Source organism: Triplophysa rosa, linkage group LG3 (genome assembly GCF_024868665.1).
Source record: "Triplophysa rosa linkage group LG3, Trosa_1v2, whole genome shotgun sequence".
Classification (NCBI taxonomy): domain Eukaryota; kingdom Metazoa; phylum Chordata; class Actinopteri; order Cypriniformes; family Nemacheilidae; genus Triplophysa; species Triplophysa rosa.
The window spans coordinates 15,098,574-15,112,989 of record NC_079892.1 but is presented as its reverse complement, the minus strand read 5'-3'; the positions used below and the strand labels follow the sequence as shown (position 1 = coordinate 15,112,989).

Genomic DNA, 14,416 nt, shown 5'->3' with positions numbered 1-14,416 from the left:
TTCTCGCGACCTCTGGTTTACTTCTCACAGCTCGTTGGTTGGACTTCACCGTTGTCTACAGGAGGACATACAGTATCTGTGGATCAGCCTCCGCCAGACGTGATTGTCTTTTACGCCATGTTAGCTGTCTGTTACGGGATGCCACCAGCAGTCACTTTAACCGCTTTTTAAATCCTGATTTATAAATGCAACATCATAATACAGTACATCTACATTATAGAGCGGCTATATGCTGTTTGCCTTTTCTCGACAATGTGTTGCTGTATTACAAACGCTTCTTTGATTTTAAATGCAAGTGACAGTTAAATACGAGAGGCCGAGGGCTCTCGCGCACACATGGAGCTCATCGGAAGAGAGTGCATGCGAACACGAAAGAGGAGGACGCGCACGCGAACACGCTCCACTCACACCAGAGAATGTGAGCGAAGTGTAGCGGTGTGTCGCTCCGCTCACTATTTCGCTCAATGACCTAGCTGCGTCTTCGAAGGCTGCATGCGTCCTCCAGAGATCACATTTGTTGGCCGAGGCCGCATATGACATCGAGGTTTATTCAGGTTTTATTTCAGAAAAGTCAAGGTTGTGCTGAGTACTGCTACAGAATGTTTAATATTTGTACACAGACATATATATACAGTGTATATATATATATATTAGGGCTGTCAACGTTAACGCGTTAACGCATGCGATTAATTTTTTCAAATTAACGCGTGAGAAAATATTTATCGCAATTAACGCAGCATCCGTTTGTTTTGACATCCTTTGTCTAGCGTTACATTATGTAATCACGCTCTTATTCGTGTACAGGCTTTTAAACCACTTAAGCGCGATTTGAAACAGTTGCTTTGAGGCGTTCAATGAAGATAGATAGCTTCTAAACTGTGGGACACGGCAAAACGCAACGCGAGGTCCAGTCTGGTGTAAACAGTCACGGGCTGAAGGCTGCGTCGGTGAATCTCTGTCAGACAGCGCATCCGTGTTAAGTTCTCTTTCGTGCTTGAATGGATAAAACCACACAAGATTATGTCAGAAAGCCCGTTTTGTCTAGCATTTTCTTAAGCACAGACTTCAAAGTGTAAAATAAAATCTTAAATGAATGCAAAGAGTTGTGAAAATGGGAGTGTGGTGACGGTCAGATCTGCGTACTGAGACAGCTCTTAAAGGGGCCACGTTCTTAAACGTGCTGCTGTGACTCCTGTCACGAATGTTAATCAAAGAACAAAATAAAAGAAGAAATCAATGTGATTGTATAGCTTTAATGAGAATTCTTCTGCATTTAATTTATAATTTAGCATTAAAGACTGTAAAGTGTCCTTCAATTTCCTACATGAGCTCTCAATTATACTGTTGAATGGCTATAATTAATGTTAAAATAATCAATTTAATAGAGACATCAGTTACAATACTAATATCAAAATGTTAGCTTTCATAAAATGATGCTGTTAAAGAAATATGTTGTTTCTACATCAATTTGAAGATTAAATGTGCAATTATTAAAATGTAAAAGTATATTTTAAAATATAATTGTTGTGTGCGATTAATCGCGATTAATCACAGAAAAAATGTGTGATTAATCCGATTAATTTTTTTAATCGATTGACAGCACTAATATATATAATATATAATTATATATTATACTATATATATACACACAGGGCTGTTTTGTTATTTATTTATCAAGGGTTACCCGGAAACAGGGCAATGTTCTTCTCTTGCTTGTGCACATAGGATTTAAATGTCTCAGGGGATGGATTTGTTTTTGTCTTAGCACCGAAGAGGATTGCACATCATTCCATTGCACTTTTGTATAATGACAATAAAATATTCTGTTTCTGATTCATTCTGTTCCTATTTTCAGTATCTTCATTTCTTTTTTCAGCCCAAAGCTAAACGTGGCATTTTTAAATCGAAAAAATTCAACAGACATAATTTGCTGCATCTCTGTTTGCTACAAATGAAGATCTGTTGTAGAATTCCTGACATGCAGGTCCTACAGATACAATAGTTATGACTGCAGCCTGAACATTAATCTTAAACTTCATCCTTCAGAAAGGGGTCAACATGAGCCACCGGTGATGGAGCAAATACACCAGCCATCTCTGATATTAAACACCGATGAATTCCCTGAGCTCACCCACAACGTCGGATCACATACTGTGAGTACTTATTAATGCTGCAGAATGCAAGCGTGCACGTGTACATATGCTGGTTCACGTGTGTTTATCTCCGTGCTTTGATTCAGATCGGTAGAGGCTGGCGTATCCGAGCCGAGGCCACAGACATCTATATAGATGAGCCTGCAGCAAGATCACAGTAAGTTTCCATATTTCTCATCCCAGTCTGCCTGGTCATTTTTACTCTGCCGCTTTTGGATACTGAACGTTTGTAATTGTGATATTGTTGAAATGCAAACATGTTGTTTGTTTGTTTCTTTTTACAGATTCAAGAAGTTTCTAGAGAGCGTTTTACCTTCAAAACAGGTTCCTAAAGTAAGCATCAGCCATAATATGAATGTAATCTATGGTCAGATGTGTTTTCCATTAGGAATCATATTTCTCTTGTATCATGACTATTGGAGGTGGTCAGTAAATGTGTGAATTGAGTAAATAACTGTGTGTTCGGTGTTCCGCTTGTATTTTCAGTGTGATACAGAGAAGCAGAGCCGTGCTGATGTAACAGACAGTGAGAACAGCTCTTCATCAGCACCGGATCCAGATGACAGGTGAGGACAAACACTTTAAAGTATAAACTATAATCCAATGATGTATTATCTTTTCTAAGGGGTACCAACAAATGTGTCCAGGCCATTTTAGAATATCTTTGTAGAATAAGCAATAATTCATCTCTTTCCACAGCTTCTTTGCTTAATTCTATGACATACCAAAGGCATGCAAGTATACATGATACAAGAGCTTTTAATTTCATCACTCTTCAGGAGGAATGAAGCTTTATTTCAATCAGCTGTAAGGGTACCAACAAATTTGAGCATGTCTGTATATATAACATTGTGATAGAAACCAAAAGAATATGAACATCTTTCATCATTTACCCAACTTCATGCAATCCAAGATGTATGAAGTCAGTTGAACACAAGATTGTCAAGATTGGCATTTATGTCCCAAACCTGCAAAAAGCACAAAACGTGTGCGTGTTTGTTGTAGGGGAAGTGGGTCCTCCGAGCAGCAGGATGAAGCAGTTCTCTCCCAAGAGCCCAGTCTCGATGATCAGCTCACCTGCTCGAGGTGGGTGTGACCTATGACATCATCATGAAGTCTGCTTCACAATACAGGGGGCTGTCTGATCCACTGGATTAAAGGCATAGTTCACCCAAAAATGTCCTCAAGTTTTTCCTAATCTGTATAAATTTCTTTGTTCTGTTGAACACGACGAAAGATATTTGGAAGAATGGTCACAGTGGACATTTCTAGGGCATGGTTGACTACCATAGTATGAAAAATTAAAATGGTTGCCAAAGGTGCCCTAGAACTGTTTACTTTCCTAAAATCTTCAAAATATCTCATTTTGTGTTCAGCAGAATTGTAAGTAATGTTTTCTACTATGGTAGTCAATGGTGCCCAAGAACCGTTTGTTTACAAGCATTCTTCCAAATATCTTTCTCTGTGTTCAACCAAACAAAGAAATTTATATAGATTCGGCGAGTAATTAAGGATTTAAAAGGAAGTAAAAGGGATTTTAGTTATTTTCTGCCTTTTTTTATACAGTATTACATTTTATAAGTTGTTCCACCTCTAGATTAAGAGCAGCCAGTTATTTCGATAGTTAAAATCTGCTGTCTTATTTGTTCTTTACACGTTTTTATTATTATTATTTTTATCGTGAACAGACTACTTCAGTTCCTGAACCCTGAACCACTAAATCTAGACGAACATCTTGATAATAGAGTTAAGAATCTCATTTTGTTATGTTTCTGCAAGACATTATTTTCACTGTTTACATTTGTTATGTAGCGTTAGATATGTTTTTATAGTTAGTTTGTTGTTTGGGAACGGTTTGACAGGTTGTGCGGTATGATCCGGGTCACGCTGGGGTTTTAGTGCACTCTGGTCTTCCTGTGAATCCCTGCAGCAGTCTGACACGAGCCCCCATCAGCGAACCTTTCAGAAAGGTCAGACCACGGCCATATTTATAATGGCAGACATCTACCGTAGTGTGCTATATTAGTAGGTTAAAATGTAATCGAGCAACCTATTGAGACAGTTTAATAACAAGTTATATATTTGAACCTGTTTTTTTTTTTTCTGGTTGATATTTTAGTTCTTGCTGTGGAAGAAGTACAGCGGGCCGAATGCGGGCGAGAGTTACTGTTGGCCCTCTGTGGCGCGGGGTTGTGACACGGTTCTGGTGTCCCACAGCGGTGACAGTCCGCTTTCATACATCCCTCCTCTGCTCATGCACCTACAAACGGTATCCGCCGTGTCCAACATCGCTGCTCGCACCGGGGTGAGATATCAGCTAACCCAAAAACACACTGGACCCCATCTCCTTGAGGTTTAAATGAGGACATGCTGTAACGTCAGTTTCTGTGACGTCTGCCTGCAGCCGGTAGCTGTGATCCTGTGTCCAGGCTGGGAGAAGGTTCAGACGGTCCTGGATCTTCTAGAGGAAAGCAAAGCAACTCGCAACCTCCATCCCACCAGCGTGCTTCTGGGCGTGGACCAGGACGAGACGAAAAAGATCAAGATCCAGAGGAACTGTGAGACTCTGTTTTGAGAGTTCCTTTATGGGAGAAGAATAGCAAATGGGTGTTTAAGGTTGTAAGGTTGCATCTTTGCATTTGTGGTGTTATGAAGGTCAGTTGCTAGTGACGACACCGTTCACCATGATGAGACTGCTGGACGCCCAGCGCTTCCTGTTCCTGAGACTCTGTCACCTCGTGCTGGACGAGGCTGATGTTCTTTATTCACAGGCTCCTGAACAGGTGAGAGGAAGCGGTCAGGAAAGTTAAATGTTGTGTGAACGTGTTGTTTATGTCTCAGTGTGTGTGTGTGTGTGAAGTTGACAGTGGTCCTGAAGCACTTCCAGAAGGTTGTGTCTGCAGAGGAACGGGCCTCATGCCCTAGACAGATCATCGCCGTGGGCAGCCGCTGGTGTGCCAGGATGGAGGGTCTGGTCAGGGACTACATGATCTACCCCTCTGTTGTCATAAGCGTGATGGAGGAGGCCGCGCTCTACGGCAAAGTACATCAGGTGAGGATATTTTAGCGTCATTGAATGAAGATGACACCAGAGTTTTAAAGGAGTCATGAATTAAGACATCAATTTTAACCTGAGCTTTTGTTATATAAGAGGGAATCCGATTCAAGCAAACATCCTGTAAGTGTCAGAACTGAAAACGCCCTTGTTACTGAAATTACAACTGTTATTGACTGTTATTGTTATAGCGAACCCCAGGTCCTGGAATGCACCTATCTATGACAGGTTGAACACCGCCTCCACAGAAGAATATCAACGACTACTTCTCTAGCCCCGCCCACTGGTTCGCGAGCGCGACAGTACTGAAGTAACACAAGTTGCGCGGAACCAAATAGAGCGAGCAAGCAATAAACATGCCGTTAAAGATCCCAAAATATTGTGCAGTGCCTGGTTGTGGAAGAACACAGTCGCTGCATAACCTTCCTTCGGATTCCCACATTAGTAATGCGTGGTTGAAGTTGATTTTTAAAGACGTTCCAGCTCACGTGGTAAAACATTGAGCGTTTGTTCGCTTCATTTCAACGCGGATTCCTTTGTGAACAAGGCACAGGTCGACGCTGGATTTGCGTAGAGACTAAAATTAAAAAGCAGTCCTGTGCCGTCAATATTGGATGCGATAGGAATGATTAGTATTACCTGGGGACCTCTAGTCATTTGTAATAATTGCAGAGTTTGTCTGTGACCTTAATCCTGTGCGAATCGGCCATGACTGTAATTTGTAAAGTAAAAATTCCCCCACAAATGACCACGAGGTCCTGTGATAATATTAGTCCCGTGCGAATCGGCATCTCTGTGATTTGACAGGCTCATATATCGTTTTTCAAGGTTTTATCCACTGTTTGCGAATAATGGAGGCTGTTTTTAAGTGTTTTGGTATTATTTCGGGTGCTGGGTCATATCCATAAGTTACCGGGAATCTCCCGTTTGTTTATTTATCATGGAAACTCTCCTAACATTTGAGATCCGCGATCATCTTCTGTCCGGTTCGCGATCACGGGTCTCAAATGCTGACATGTACGGTCATATATCATTAAACACCATACAACTATAGGCTATACAAACTATACACAAAGCCTTGCCATCACATCCGGGAAATAAGTCAGTCAATTTGAGTAAAATCACAGGCTTCATTTATCCCATGCGAATGTGCCACATGAAATACAGATGTGGGGAGGTAATGTATAAATCACAGGAGGTCCCCAGATAATACTAATCCCGTGCGAATAAGGCGAATGTGTAACCTAAAGTTACGTCTCTAACCAAATTCACAGAAGGCTCCAACTAAGTGCTATCCAATCATAGCAGTGGGCGTTTACTTATAAGTCTTCAATGTTTTCAACGCCCATTGAAACCGAGCGTTTGTCGAGCCGGCCTCAAAACCCGGGCAGAAAATAGCCTATAACTTACTGATTTTGATGGTTTTGAATGTAAAAACCACGCGAATGTCATAAGTAGACCTCATACAACAGTATAAAACAATAAACAAGCCCAATTCATGACACACCTTTAAGCATGCAACATTTGTTATGACCAGTGACTGATGTGTGTGCATCAAGGTTATTTTAGTTTACTAAAATTAAAAGTTTGTAAACGTTTCTGTTTGAATTGAAATGCAACTCAAAAATAAACTGAAATAAGTTTAAAGCACTAAAATTATAATTATAAACAAAAATTAAAATAAAATAAACATGAATTAATATTATGTAGCAACATAAAAATAAACAGATAAATGATAAAATGACAAAAGCATATACCTAAATTGCTAAAACGTTAACTGAAATGAACATAAAAACGAAAAATCTAAAAATAAAAGCTGATTTTAAATATGAATAAAACTGAAATCAAAACTATAATAACTTTGGTGTGCATGTGTTGTACAGATGGTTCACTTGTGTCTTGACTGTGATAAGATCTCAGTGCTGCTCGGCTCTCTGGACCCGCACCCACCCAAACCTCAGAAGACCCTCATCATCACCAACTCGATAGAGGACACGGAGCATGTGTACAAGGTATCAGCCAATCAGATTAAAGAACGAACGAGGCCACAATAGTATTTCATTAGATCGTTTTTTTTAAAATAACGTATCATTTGTTGTCCAGGCTGTGGTCAACACTGCCGTGTTCACACTGAAAGCTCGCGAAGACTTGACGGACAAGTTTGGCTTTGTGACTGATCAGTGGAGGAAAGACATCGGCCCTGGAACACAAGTGGTTCTGGGTAAATATACATTTTTATCCCACTCGAGTTTGTTAGTGGTGTTTGACTATTGCTGTTCGTTCAAATCTTCTGCTTCCAGTGACCACCAACGACTGTCTCAAAGCTCTTGGTATCAAGGACGCCACATGTGTGGTGCATTATGGGTTTCCCAGCTCCCCCAAGCTCTTCGGCAGCCGCCTCTTCTGCATGTCGGAGAACTTCAGATACCTCTCAGAGGCGGTAACAGCTAGTTCCTTTATGCACCATTAAGTATTTTGAAGTGGCCCGGCTTGACTTTGCTTCGTAACGTCCCGTACAGGATCGAGGCGAGGGCTCTTCTCCAGCGGTGAAGTCTGTACTGCTTCTGTCAGAGCAGAACGCCCGTCACGTGTGCGGCGTGTTGAGGTACCTGAGGAGAGCCGGAGCTCTTCTGCCCCCTGAACTCCTGCAGTTTGCTTTGGGTGTCCAGCACGCCAAGGAAGAACAAAAAGCTAAGAGACCCCTGTGCTGCTCTCTCAAGAGCTTCGGCTTCTGCAGGTCTCTGAGACGTTACAGTGTGGTTAGAATATAATGTGTTTTTTTTAAATGGAGAAATGTCACTCGAAGTAACCTGACTAACTTAACCTCGTGTGTTTCCATTAAACAAGAAAACGAAAGAATTTATTTTTGCAGAGACAACACAGTTTGTCCAGATAGACACACGGTCAGCACAACCCTGGACCGCCCACTGCACCCTGATTCTGGATCTGTCATAGTAAGTGAACAAAACTGTTTTTTATTTCACTTTTCACAACCGTTTCTTTGCTTCATTGCTTTAGAATGGGTTTATGGCTTTCAGTTTCATCGTGATTTTGATTCTTTCTAAAGGTTTTACCGCTGTACATCAAGACGGCGAGCATTTATTTCGGCCGTATCGTGAGGCAAAAAGAGAATGTTTACGAGACTCTTGCGAATCAGATGAAGACACACTACAGCAACGAGAGACGCTGCGCTGTGGAGGTTGTGGCGGGGGAACTTTACGCCGTTCAAGAAGAGGATCTTTATCACAGGTAATGATATCCTCCCTCGTGTGCCCCCTGGTGTCTTAAAAATGGATAGTTCACCCCCCCAAAAAAATTTCTGTCATCATTTACTTATAATTTCTTGCAATGTCAAACCTGTATGACTTTCTTTCTTCCGCAGAGCACAAAAGAAGATACTTAGAAGAATGATGTTAACTGGACCCCATTGACTTGCATTGGTTTTGTGTCCGCACAATAGAAGTGAATAGGGGCCAGTGCTGTTCGGTTACCAACTTTCTTCAAAATATCTTCTTTTGTGTTCTGTGCAAGAAAGTCAGACAGGTTTGAAAAAAAGGAGAAGTAAATCACTTTAACAGGTTGACTTCCTGTGGTACCGCTGCCCTCTAGTGTGTACAACGGGTATATATATATATATATATATATATATAATGTGTGCTTGTATGATCACCTCAGGGTGCGTGTGACTGACATCCTTGATAAAGGAGAACGGTTGTTCGGCAGCGTCACCGCCTACTTCATCGACGAGGGGCGCACACAGGAAGTGAAGTCACACCAGCTTCTTCAGCTTCCGCCTCAGTTCCAGGATTTGCCAGAGCAGGCGATGGAGATCATTCTCTGCAAGGCTCAGCCCATTGACGGAGAGGTTGACTGGAACCCAAAGGTCTCGAGAATCCACTTTTCATGTTCAATCCTGCTGAAACAAAAGTTCACTGCTGTATTTACATCCACAGATGTTTAATAAAATGTCTGTTTTTTTTTAGGTGACCAGAGCAATCCGTCAGAAAATCAAAGGGAAGATGCATCAGGCCAAGGTGGTGATGTGTGTGGGCAATACCGTGTGGGTTGATCCAATGGTGAGCTTTTGACATTTAGTCATTTTAGTTTAAGTTTTGCACTATGAAGCACCGCACATCGTCCGTACTTTGTCAGTATTTTGAAAGCATATAGTTATTACATACACATCAACTTTGAACCGCTAAAACTAACAAAACCATATGACCAAAACCTCTCGTATTGATGTCACATTAGAAGGACATCAGTTGAAACGTCTCTTTGCATTGTTTGTAGTGAAAGTCTCTCTTTTCATCCCTGAGGTTCGCATGACGCGTGTGCCGGGCCTGAAGACCTACATTAATGAGTATAATGTCCATGCTGAGATCTTGGCGTCTGGATTCGGTGTCAATAACCCACAACACTTGGAGCTGCTGAAGAGGGTTTTCCATGTAGAAGAGAACCCCATCACACTGGATCAACACCAGACTGACAGGTTAAATAATCTTGTTCACTGACTGCTTCTGCAGCATGCACATAAAACCATGACGTGAAACAGCGTTTAGGTGAATTAGACTCATTAGAAATTATTATAATTAAAAAAGTCAAAACTAGGGGAGGGCGGTGTGACCGAAAATCTACTAAATGCTTAAATGCAGATATTATCATTTATATAATAGCGCAGACCTAAAAAACTTTCATTTAGTGCGTAGTGCAGTATTTCATTGTGCGTATTAAGGATGTTAATATTGACCGTTTAACCGTTAACCGATAGTAAAACATTTGACCGATTAATACTACCAGTTAAACGATTTATGAGGTATGTTGATTTTTTTGAAGTTAAATAATATTAATTCTTATTTTTTAATAATAATTCAATAATACGTTTTTAAATAACTATTAAATCATACATGTTTTTTTAGCCACTTGACGAAACTGGACAAGTGTAATTCATCCGGTTGTTGAGGCCACATTTGTCAGCGCTGTACTCCTCCAAACGGAGCGCATCACTGGCAGCCTTGCTCGAGCTCGTTGTTTTAAATTTAGGGAAATTAACCGAAATGAGCATCCCTAGTGCGTAAAATGCATAACATTTCATATACTTACAATATACAGTATTACATTAGAGACATTTTTACAAATTCTTATGACATATAATCATTTCTTAAGTCTAACTAGCAAGTCTAAGTATCTGGAGATGAAACATTTCTATACTCCACAATAAATCGTAAAAACTGCAGCTTCCTTATTCACTTGTGCTTATATGACAGTCTTGTTATTCCCAATATGGCATGTTTGCAATTGGCTAAGGGTGACAACGCTATATATAAAAGCAGCCCTATTTAAGTGCTAATCTGCCACTCAAAGAAAGCTGGAGGTAAACGGACTTGTGTTTAAGGCCACATCCACACGAAGCCAGAGCTTTTCCTATCCGTTCTTTTCACGGCGTCATCTCAAGAAATATCTGCGTACACACAAAACCGCTAAACCGACTCAAAACGATGTAGTATACACGCCAAATCAGTATGTGGCGCTGTAATTCTGCCACAGAGATAAACTAAAAACTGAGAAAAAGATTTGGAGCATGCGCATAAACTTAACGCGCTGGCGTGATGACATCATCATTTCAAAATATATACGGATAGGCTGTACACACGAAAACGCAAGGGTGGCGTTTTCAGATTTATGCTATGGGACCCGGTTTAAAAAAAATACGATAAATAAATCTTTACGTATACAGCTAAAAGCGTCTCCGTGTGGATGGCCTCTAGAATCAGAATCAGAATCAGAAGAGCTTTATTGCCAAGTGTGCTTGCACACACAAGGAATTTTCTTTGGTGTTGGAAGCTTCTAGTACAGACATTCAACACAATGACAATACAATATAATACGATTTACAGTCTAAAAGATTCTAAATTGTGCATATATAAAATAAAGACTATTTTACAGAAAATGGGGGATAATAACATATAAGAGACATTGTACAGGGTAGTATATAGTAGAATAAACATATTAACAGATTGTATGTACACTTGTGCAAATGGATAATTTAGTAAGTAGAGGTAGTGTTATATACATGTATACATAAGATGTAGATATAATAAGGCACTATAGTGCACACTATAGGAGTAGTGGAAGTGGAATATTGCTCTTAAGGAGCAGTTATCTGTTTAGGAGGGAGATTGCCTGGGGGAAGAAGCTGCTTCTGTGTCTGGAAGTCCTGGTGTTTGGTGCTCTAAAGCGCCGGCCAGAGGGCAGCAGATCAAAGAGTTTGTGTGCTGGGTGTGTGGAGTCAATGATGATTTTTCTTGCCCTGTTTTTCACTCTGGAATCGTACAGGTCCTGAAGTGTGGGCAGAGGAGCACCAATAATTTTCTCAGCACTACGAACTGTCCGTTGTAGTCTTCGTAGGTCTGATTTGGTGGCCGAGCCATACCAAACAGTAATTGAAGTGCACAGAACAGATTCGATGACCACTGAGTAGAACTGGGTCAGTAGCTCCTGTGGTAGGTTGAACTTCCTCAATTGACGGAGGAAGTATAACCTCTGCTGGGCCTTCTTTACAATGGAGTCTATGTGGGACTCCCACTTCAGGTCCTGAGAGATGGTGGAGCCCAGGAACCTGAATGACTCCACAGTATCCACAGTGCTGTCCAGGATGGTGAGGGGAGGAAGTGATGGAGGGTTCCTTCTGAAATCCACTATCATCTCCACTGTCTTGAATGCATTCAGCTCTAGGTTGTTTTGACTACACCAGGCAGCCAGCTGAGCAACCTCCTTTCTGTAGGCAGATTCATCACCATCTTGAATAAGGCCAATGACTGTGGTGTCATCTGCAAACTTCAGGAGTTTGACAGAAGGGTCTGTAGAGGTGCATTCGTTTGTGTAGAGTGAATATAGCAGTGGAGAAAGAACACATCCTTGAGGAGCTCCGGTGCTGATGGTACATGTGCTGGATTTAAATTTTCCCAACCTCACTAGCTGCTGCCTGTTCGACAGGAAGTTAATAATCCACTGACAGGTAGAGGTTGGCACAGAGAGCTGGGTAAGCTTGGGCAGGAGGAGGTCTGGGATTATGGTGTTGAAGGCCGAGCTGAAGTCTACAAACAGGATCCTGACGTAAGTCCCTGGTCTGTCTAGGTGTTGTAGGATGTAATGCAGTCCCATGTTTACTGCATCGTCCACAGACCTGTTTGCTCGGTAAGCAAACTGGAGGGGATCAAGAAGTGGTCTGGTGATGTCCTTCAGGTGGGCCAGTACAAGTCTCTCAAATGACTTCATGACCACAGATGTTAAAGCAACAGGCCTGTAGTCATTAAGTCCAGATATTTTGGGTTTCTTCTGTACAGGGATGATGGTGGAGCGTTTGAAGCATGAAGGGACTTCACACTGCTCCAAAGATCTGTTAAAAATATTAGTGAAGATGGGCGACAGCTGCTCCGCACAGACTTTCAGGCAGGAGGGTGAGACATTGTCTGGGCCTGGTGCTTTTCTGATCTTTTGTTTGCGGAAAAGCTGGCAAACATCCTCTTCGCAGATCTTAAGTGCAGGTTGAATGTCAAGAGGAGGTGTTAATGGTATAGCAGAGATAGGGTCAGGGCGGGTGTGAAGGGTGAGACTCTGCATTTCAAAACGACAATAGAAGTCGTTCAGGTCGTCAGCCAGTCGTTGATTACCCATAGACTGAGGGGATGATGGCTTGTAGTTGGTAATGTCTTTCAGGCCTTTCCACACTGATGCAGGGTCGTTGGCTGAAAACTGGTTCTTCAGCTTTTCAGAGTAGCTTCTCTTAGCTGCTCTTATCTCCTTTGTCAGTGTGTTTTTGGCCTGATTATACAAGACTTTGTCCCCACTTCTGTAAGCATCTTCTTTGGCCTGACGAAGCTGTCTCAGTTTCATTGTAAACCATGGTTTGTCATTGTTGTATGTTAAGCGAGTCCTGGTGGGAATACACATGTCCTCACAGAAGCTGATGTAGGATGTCACTGTGTCAGTTAACTCATCCAGATCAGTGGCTGCAGCTTCAAAGACACTCCAATCCGTGCAGTCGAAACAGGCTTGTAAGGCCCGCTCTGTTTCGCTGCTCCATCTCTTTGCTGTTCTTGCTACAGGCTTGGCAGATTTAAGCTTCTGTCTGTAGGTCGGAAGAAGATGAACCAGGCAATGATCAGAGAGACCCAGAGCTGCTCTGGGAACAGAGTGGTATGCATCCCGTATTGTGGTGTAACAGTGATCCAGAATGTTGCTGTCTCTGGTGGGGCATGTGATATGCTGCCTGTATTTTGGCAGCTCACGGGAGAGGTTTGCTCTGTTAAAGTCCCCAATAATAATAATAAGAGAATCCGGGTGTTGCTGCTCCGTGTCAGTGATGTAATCCGCCAGCTGTTGCAGCGCCGCGCTCGCACAAGCATGTGGAGGAATGTAAACATTCACGAGAATAAATGAGGAAAACTCGCGTGGCGAATAAAAAGGTTTGCAGTTGATAGAGAACGCTTCTAAGTACGAAAAGCACATCTTCTTCAGTGTTGTTATATCTCTGCACCAACCTTCGTTTATATAAAAACATAATCCACCACCACGTGTCTTCCCTGTTGACTCGGCAATGCGATCCGCTCTGAACAGCTGAAAACCCGGCAGATGTAACGCGCTGTCCGGTATGGTGTCATTGAGCCATGTTTCTGTGAAACACAGCGCAGCGGAGTTGGAAAAATCTTTGTTTGTCCTGGTGAGTAAGAGTATTTCGTCCGTTTTGTTGGTAAGGGAGCGGACATTCGCCAGGTGTATACTCGGCAGCGGGGTCCTAAATCCGCGTCGTCGGAGTCTGACGAGCGCACCCGCTCGCTTTCCCCGCTTGCGTCTTTTAGAGCGTTTGTACAGAGCTGCCGCTCCTCCGAGTAAAATGTCCAGTAAGACGTCTGAATTTTCAAAATTAGGGAAAAGATTGATAGAAGGGCATTGCTTAATGTTAAGCAATTTGTCCCTGGTAAAAGTGATTAAAGAAGAGTAGCTTAAAACAGGAAAAACAAACAAAAAAGACATAAGTACTAGAGCACTCCAAACCGAGGCAGCCATCCGCGGCGCCATCTTGAATAGTATGTATTCTCTAGTAGTAACTCTAAGACTCTAAGTTGTGATTTTGTGTAGAAGTTTGTGTAGAAGAAGATTGTGTAGAAGACTCTAATAGTAACTCTAAGACTCTTAAATTGTGATTTTG

At 41.9% G+C, this 14,416-nt stretch overlaps 1 protein-coding gene across 1 annotated transcript in view; it reads left to right on the top strand.

Annotated features, from left to right (window-relative positions):
* tdrd12 (tudor domain containing 12) overlaps positions 1-14,416 on the top strand; it is a 41,480-nt gene that overhangs the window by 15,727 nt on the left and 11,337 nt on the right. The window contains exons 9-28 of the mRNA XM_057330033.1: positions 2,047-2,153; positions 2,240-2,310; positions 2,438-2,486; positions 2,640-2,719; positions 3,159-3,239; positions 3,842-3,899; positions 4,016-4,123; positions 4,273-4,458; positions 4,558-4,711; positions 4,809-4,936; positions 5,014-5,205; positions 7,092-7,220; positions 7,312-7,429; positions 7,509-7,648; positions 7,728-7,945; positions 8,081-8,162; positions 8,276-8,457; positions 8,884-9,091; positions 9,192-9,284; positions 9,525-9,697. Of these exons, the coding sequence (XP_057186016.1) occupies positions 2,047-2,153; positions 2,240-2,310; positions 2,438-2,486; positions 2,640-2,719; positions 3,159-3,239; positions 3,842-3,899; positions 4,016-4,123; positions 4,273-4,458; positions 4,558-4,711; positions 4,809-4,936; positions 5,014-5,205; positions 7,092-7,220; positions 7,312-7,429; positions 7,509-7,648; positions 7,728-7,945; positions 8,081-8,162; positions 8,276-8,457; positions 8,884-9,091; positions 9,192-9,284; positions 9,525-9,697 (2,557 nt within the window). The remainder of the gene's footprint in view (positions 1-2,046; positions 2,154-2,239; positions 2,311-2,437; positions 2,487-2,639; positions 2,720-3,158; positions 3,240-3,841; positions 3,900-4,015; positions 4,124-4,272; positions 4,459-4,557; positions 4,712-4,808; positions 4,937-5,013; positions 5,206-7,091; positions 7,221-7,311; positions 7,430-7,508; positions 7,649-7,727; positions 7,946-8,080; positions 8,163-8,275; positions 8,458-8,883; positions 9,092-9,191; positions 9,285-9,524; positions 9,698-14,416) is intronic.